This window comes from Physcomitrium patens, chromosome 3 (assembly GCF_059467195.1).
Source record: "Physcomitrium patens ecotype Gransden chromosome 3, ASM5946719v1, whole genome shotgun sequence".
NCBI classification, from domain to species: Eukaryota; Viridiplantae; Streptophyta; class Bryopsida; order Funariales; family Funariaceae; genus Physcomitrium; species Physcomitrium patens.
In genome coordinates, this window is record NC_143412.1 from 25211246 (window position 1) to 25218871 (window position 7626).

Consider the following 7626-nt stretch of genomic DNA (forward strand, 5'->3'; position numbering starts at 1 on the left):
ACATATGTTACTTCTTGTTCAACAACATCTAAAATTATCTACAAATACATCCACATTGCTCTACAAGGCAATGCTTCTCAAAAATCTTTTTTTTGTTCTATTTTCTATACCAACAATTAAGAGAATGGTTTGATCACCAGAGAATGTTGGAAACTTTGATTTCAACCTTTCTCTTAGAACTATCTTCTATTAATTATGGTATTATTTCGAAGAATTAGATTCTACTTTACTTAGTATTTAGATACATTTGCATGGCATTCTTTAATGTGATGTTAGCTCATCATAATAATACTATGTTTAATATAGAATATTTTAAAATTTAATTTATAATTTAATTTAGCAATTGGTTAATTTAACAATAAAAGCCAAACATTAATTTTTAAAATAAAATAAATTAACCTAAATTGATCTCAATTTTGTATCATTGAAGATATTATTTATTAACTTTAGATGCAAATAACAACTTTGTTGACCTTTATAAGCAATAATAATACCACATGGATATAATTATAAGCAATATGAGAAATAAATGAATTTATCTTTGTTAGGAATATTTCATAATAAATTAAGTGTCAAATCCAAGTTGATGCCAAACAAATGTGTGATTTATTTCTCTTATTAATAAGGAAGTTGGAACTTATTTAAAAAGCTTTATCACTAAAAGTTAAAATCAATATTTTAAACATATGTTATAATATATTTTTCTAAAACTATAATGAAAAAAAGAAAAGAACAAAAAAAGTGTATATATATATATATATATGTATATAATACAACTAAGTGGTTATTTGTACACATGTAGGAATAAATAGATTCACTATCAATTTTATGATTGACTTCTCAATCATATTAAAGATTATATATATATATATATATATATATACATATATTTATACAAAACATATTATAAATCATAATTATTTTTAAAAATACTTCACATGTGTGAATGAAGATCGTAAATACACTTAAATATATGTAAAGATGTAAGAACGTGCTTTGTGTACTATTCACATTTTTTCCACAAGCTTCACCATTATCTATAATCAGTGTTTCACTATTTGGATGTTAGTAAATATCGACGTACAAATTACAATCTCAAAAACAATTTCTTCAGAAGATGGTGTCCGGCTTTGCAAGACTAGATATGAAGGTAAATGAACGCTCAAATTATCGGTAGTCTCACGATTACTGATGTACCTGGGTTTAGGGTTTAGGATCGCACGTTTCTCTTGTTGGGCGCAGATTGATTGCATACGGGTTTGCAGTCACTGAGCTCGGTTTAAAGATTACGTTCGGACTATGCATGGACGTGCCTTTCCGGCCGAGTGCAATTGTGTAAGCGAGACGATATACGGCAGTTTCCTATCGCTGAACAGACTCACAGAGAATTGCATAATCGGGCATTCGAGTCGCATCATAATGTAGGCAACCTCAGACAACTTCTGACATCGGAGTTACGCGAGACTGAATTCAATTTCCGCAGGTCCCAGAGGCAGTAAAAGTATTTACAAGATCTTCCTAGTCTCAGCATCAGGAAGCTAAAGAAGAGGAGACTCGAAAAATCTACGAGGTAACAAAACTACTTCAGCAACCACCAACATTCCTAAAGTTTCGTCACTCCTGAAAAAAAATGATCAAGTAACTAAGTTGGATCCAAGAGACAATCAAAGCTCACGCCCGCTCTCCCCTAATCCGCCGCGCCAGCTGAATATCTTTCGGCATGATTGTCACGCGCTTTGCGTGAATTGCACAAAGATTGGTATCCTCAAACAATCCAACCAAGTAAGCCTCGGAGGCCTCTTGCAACGCCAGGACTGCTGAACTCTGAAACCTCAAGTCAGTCTTGAAATCCTGGGCGATCTCACGAACCAAACGCTGAAACGGTAACTTCCTGATAAGAAGCTCGGTAGATTTTTGGTACTTGCGGATCTCACGCAGAGCCACAGTTCCGGGTCTGTACCGGTGAGGCTTCTTCACCCCTCCTGTGGCTGGTGCCGACTTGCGAGCAGCCTTCGTAGCCAACTGCTTGCGAGGCGCCTTCCCTCCCGTGGACTTCCTCGCAGTCTGCTTCGTCCGAGCCATTATTCTACCCAATACCAAACTGAAGCACTACACGAAGCTAGAGTTCTGACACTGCGCAACAGTGCCGAAGTTCGGAGCAAGAGACGATCTGGGAGGAGACTAAAATCGCGAAGGGGTGAGGAATTGAGAAACACGATGAGCGAAATGAAGAGGGAATGCAACGCATATATAAAGAGGAACACTGACCCAGTACTTAGTGGCGGGAGATTGAAATCAAGTGGCGGGAAATTCCCGCCACTTCTGCCTGTTGAACGGTCCACTACCAGCTTAGGGTGCTATCAGATCGTGTTGGATGCTGGTATTCGAGCCCATTCATCGCTGGATGATAATTAATTGGTAAGGCTTTGCTGTTTATTACAATCTCTTTGCAAACTGGTTGTACCGCTGGCCGCAGAATAATTTTGGTATGTGATCGTAGCTGTAGGTTTCAGTTCAGTCCTGGTGTGTAGAACATTCTTACATAGTTTTCTTATTTGAGATTCTTGATTTGGTGCATTGTTATGTGGGAACACATACATTGTACGATTCGATTTGCATTGTTCTACAAAGACACTGCAATTATCGAGCACACTATTGTTAGAGAGTTGATTTGTGACTAAACAAATTAGATTCTCTCGAGCCAAGCAGGTATTACTGTTTTGTCGGTGTAAATCCAAGGTACATCGGAAAGCCTTGTTGAGGGAAATTACAGTTCAGGCTGGACTACATTTGCAACACAAGCCAACGTCATTCAGTCGATTCTAAGCTCACGGCTAGCAACACTATTTTTCCAAAAGGGTACTTTGATACCCAACATTAGTAGTCAAAATCTTCACTCATAAAATAAGCAACGTTACATAGAGGTCGTCAAGGATGATTCCATTCTCTTTTGGAGATCATCCACCGTGCTACTGTTCCGCCATAGACACTGGGTATCTCGTATCCATTGTAAAGTACGCTTGAGCGCCTCACTGTTACTAGTAAATATCCTGCCATGCGAGTATACGAGGTATAAGTCCGTGACGAACTTCTAGCAAATCCAGATCACAACTCATGGCATAAATCGTAAAAATGAAAACCATTCAGGACATGGAGCATAAAAGCGTGCGTCACGGATTGATCTTGTGCAACAATCCAGTCTCACCTGTTTTGAGTTCGGTAGCGCTTCAAAAGGTTTTCCTCCTTGTAACTAGACTCCTTGGTAACAACACTTGCCGCTTTCAGGACATCGCTCACCACTTCATTGGGCCTTTCATACTCTTTCGCTAAGGCGTCCACCATCACTTCCTGAAAGAGTCAGGTTAAGCTTACGAATCTGTGACAGCTAGAAGTATGACGATTGATTGATCACCAAAAAACAGTTCTCTGGTGGACTCGATTCTGGTACATTTCTACGGCACTGTCAGCTGAGTACCATAACAGATAGATGGAAACCAAACCGCCCAACCACTTTGCAGGCTTGTAACACTAAAAATCGCCACCATTCTATGTTCCTTAGAAACAACCGCTTTTACGTGAGAAAAATCTATCTGCAAATGCAGCATAGAAACTATGTGTAGAACTCACTAGGGGCTGTGTGGCATCAATCCAGTTGAACATCTGCTCACTTTGACCTTTATTTCGGAACCATGTTAACTGCCTTTTGACATAATTCCTGCCATACAATAGTGCCATGAAAGGATGATTCAGAGATGGTCATCAGATGCACAAAACCAGGTACCTAATACTCAAACTGGTGGAGAGTCAGGGTAGAAGACCTGGAGTGTCGTTGGAATTCCTCTAGAAAAAGAAAAAATCGCTCTTCTGTGGCCGCGCCTTCCACTTGACGACACTCCATCAGAAACTCCATAGCCTGCGGTACTCCAGTAAACCGTCACTACACCATCGAAAGGAAATATGTAACAATTCTTCCAACCTAGAAAATAGTAAGGAGAAGAAGACCTTTCAAATATATCAATCACGGCAAGTGCTAATAGTGCACATATACGGCGGGTGACACGCATAGAAATTCAAAACGATGACACACAACATTTGCCAACTCATATCCTTGAAGAAAAAAACGTACCAACTGATAGCCAATGGATCTCGAGGCTGAATTAGAGTTGGGCTGGAGGCCAGAATCCAACAAGGACGAGGCTTCATCCAGCAGACCCTCTGAAAGAAAAATCACCGCCATCAAAAGCATTCTCAAACTGAAATTTGAAGAGGTTTGAGTCAACAGAAACCATCTTAAAAATTGATGATGTTGAGAAATGGTTCAAAATACTTGTTCAACGATCACCAAGTCAATACTTGAAAATAGACGAAAATTATAGGGGGAAGATGAGGGAGTCAGTAATCTTTAAGGATCACAGCAGCGACAAGTTGTTGAAAAACTGGCAAAATAGTAGTCGAGGCACATTAGGTTTCAAACTGTGGAGATCCGTACCTTGCGCCATCTGTTCACACCGTAGGTCTACCTTTTGGTAGAGCTCTGAACGAGGTTGATAAAGAAAATAGCAATGGAAATCATAATCCCAGCTAGCACCTTCGGTCGCAGCATCTGGATCACAGTTTCTAAGCTTCGAAAATGCACTACGAGGCTGACCTGATGTCTGTCACACAATAAGTAAATAAAAACGCGCGAATGAAAATTTAAACAAATGTGCACCGTGATGGTTTGTCTGATTATTTTAAACAGATACCGATCAACTCAGAAACTGTTAGGATCCTTTCAAGATATTTCATACAAATATAAATAAGTTAGTATCTTAGTAGTGCATTTCGGCCCAAGTAACAAAAGCAGCTGAGAACTAGACAAACCTTAAAATACCTTGATAATTTCAAGAGCCCGGCGCAGCCTGTACCAGTCATTTCGGGCCAAGCTTGGACCTGTGGTCAGGTCACCAGCATCTGCAAGCATGCGCAGAGCATCATCCCATCCTCCACCTTCCTTAATCAATCTGTCAACCTCTTCCTCCACTGCTACGAATACCTCCTTCGTGGCCTTCGGAGCTCCTACCTTTCCAGTCATGTACCTATACCAGCATGTATAAACCTCCCTGTTACTGTTGGGAAATTGATGGAACCCAGGAATGATACCCACTATTACCTCTTGCAAACAAAGTATAAACAACCTTAATAGAACGTTTAGCTCGAATTAAGAGCCACGTTTCCCACCCATGATTGTCCAAGCTGCTGATTACAAATAAAACATAGCTCGAACCAAAAAAAACTCTTCAAACAGATTTCATAGCCCTCTACCCTAACAGAAGTTGCATGTTGACTAATCAAATAACGAAATAATCAAGTGAAATCCCTCAAATTTCAAGTCAACAAGAGAAATCCCAGTAACATACCATCGTAAATACATGCCAGTTCCCCCAACAACAATGGGTACAGACCCTTTAGTAAGAACCAATTCCGTGGCTGCCCTTGCATCGTCGTAAAAATATCCAGCGGTGTAATCTGCAACCATGACATGGCCAGTGTTATTCAACAAATATTGGAAAACTACATTAAGACGAAGCATCATAGCAGGCTAAAAGGCAAGAAAGCAACACAATCTGTATGGAGCGATGAGTAAACTCCACTATGACGAGCACACAATACATGATGTGTCATAAGTGTAATGACTTGACTAATAACAAAATACATACGACGAAATTTTTCCAAATCTTAAGTTTTTGGCAGAATGACGGGCCTTGAGAAGGATCAACGATGTCAATTAGATGGTGTGGAATCCCCTGCAGACAAGTAAACGCAAGTCGAGTGAGGACAAAAAAGCGCCTACAAGGTCATATAACAACGACGCAAAAGCTCTGGAGGTGGCTTGTAAAACCGCATTACAAATCGCAACTGGCATCGAACAAGGCACCAGAGGATTGGAATGAGCTTATCAACCTACAAATATTGAAGCACATTTGAATCAAAACAAAAAAGAGAAGGGATCACCTCGCGCTCATCCACCGGTGTCTTCGCGCTGCCAACATCCAGGGTCCTGTATACCTGCAGCTTTCCAGCACATTAGAAATCCAGCTCAAGTAGATGAGCAAGACGAACTGTCTTCAAGCAACAATTCTAGTTCGGATGGATCATACTCCAGAAAATTGCAATTCAAAGCAAGATCATAAAGGAGCGATGATACTAGAGCAATAACTGTACAGAGAATACTAGCCAAAGCCTCTCTACCTTAATATGCAAAACGTTGTGATATAGTCACATTTTCCAATTTTCCAACTTGTGTAGAGTAAGACACTTCCAAATTCCAACGTATTACAACCCATCCTGGCCCGTCTGCTACATTTGAGGCATACTCAGGTTAGATATACTCGCATTAGGAGGGTCTTAAATTGAAGACACGCCTACGACCCATTTTTAATAAAACGCGTTTTCTCCAGTTTCCATGAGTTAGAGAAGTTAAGTCGTGGATTTGATGGTAATCTGCTTTACTTAATACTGCTGACGAAAAGGTTGCCGAATCGTAAGAAGAAATGAAATAAGATTTTATATATATATATATATATATATATATATATATATATATATATATATATATATATTTCAAATTCACGACCACGCATTCTGGACGCTCTTTCAACAAGGAGGTAGTGATATAAAGGGTTAAAACCGGAGAAGTGGAAATTGGCACCAACCTGAACCGAATCGGCACTGATAATCTCCCCCCTCAGACGTTTAGCGAGCGCCAGCGCCAGACGAGACTTGCCCACTCCGGTCGGCCCCGCGATGATTACAACCCTACCCTTCCGACCCCTAACATCTGTGTCCTCAACGTTGTCTTCCGCCATCGCCGACTCCTTACCTGACCCAACTGCCCCCGCTGTTTTAGCAATTGTCTCACCCACAAACGCTCTTACGAAGTTGTTCAAGGAGCCATCGCTCCGTACCCGGCCCAATTTCGAATTCGGTGCACAGTAACTATCGCACAATGTTATCCTTGGTCCAACTTTAGAGCATAAGACGCGGTCCCTTGAGGAATCTCCGACGGAAGACGTATTCCACCCTATTGTCCCCCAATTCGCGCACTGGTAACTGAAGAATTTTGGAAGGCAAATTCCACCATTGGGAAGAGAAGAAACTCCACGGAAGAGCTTCAGCCCGCCAGTGCAATTGCACAGACAGGCCTGAGCACGGTGCGTCAACATGTACATTGGCCCCACCTCAAACTGCAAACTCACCATATCACTTCAGCGAGTCTATTGGGCTCGACCAGGAACTTGGCCTTCTGTGACCTAATTTTCCAAATCACACAAATTGCCCTTCCAATTAGGCATCTGCACCAACTTCAACTCCTCACCATGTTGAGGGCGTCTAATACGTCAAGCACGGTTTCCTTGTTGAACTCCCAGGGCTTGTCGCGGACGAACTCATGGGAGCCGCCGACAAGCTCGTGGGGAATCGGTTCCGACGGGTTGATTTGAAATGCGCAAGACGCGAATTCTGCGATGGAAAATTGAGCATGATGCCTCCAATTTACTCTGCGAATCGTCGGGGCAAAGGTCGGCGACGAGTTTGTTGAATTGAGACGACAGGCTGATCGTATTCTCGTTGATGTGTGTACTTCAA

General features: G+C 41.1%; 2 protein-coding genes across 3 annotated transcripts; both read right to left on the bottom strand.

The window, feature by feature from the left end:
• Window positions 1-1454: 1454 nt before the first annotated feature.
• LOC112280465 (uncharacterized) lies at window positions 1455-2263 on the bottom strand. Its single transcript, XM_024515997.3, has one exon. The coding sequence runs from the start codon at window positions 2080-2082 to the stop codon at window positions 1672-1674; it is 411 nt and encodes a 136-aa protein (XP_024371765.1). The 5' UTR covers window positions 2083-2263; the 3' UTR covers window positions 1455-1671.
• A 407-nt stretch (window positions 2264-2670) lies between these two features.
• On the bottom strand, window positions 2671-7626 carry LOC112280464 (tRNA dimethylallyltransferase 9). 2 transcript variants are annotated; one of them, XM_024515996.3, is made up of 12 exons: window positions 7239-7574; window positions 6696-6871; window positions 5995-6048; window positions 5744-5786; window positions 5400-5508; window positions 4874-5078; window positions 4490-4655; window positions 4127-4215; window positions 3819-3913; window positions 3628-3715; window positions 3206-3348; window positions 2671-3050 (listed from the first exon to the last, which is right to left on the bottom strand). In XM_024515996.3, the coding sequence occupies exons 2-12, from the start codon at window positions 6846-6848 to the stop codon at window positions 2915-2917; spliced, it is 1281 nt and encodes a 426-aa protein (XP_024371764.1). In that variant the 5' UTR covers window positions 6849-6871; window positions 7239-7574; the 3' UTR covers window positions 2671-2914. The 2 variants fall into 2 exon arrangements, with proteins under 2 accessions (XP_024371764.1, XP_024371763.1); XM_024515995.3 differs by having other exon boundaries at window positions 6696-7626.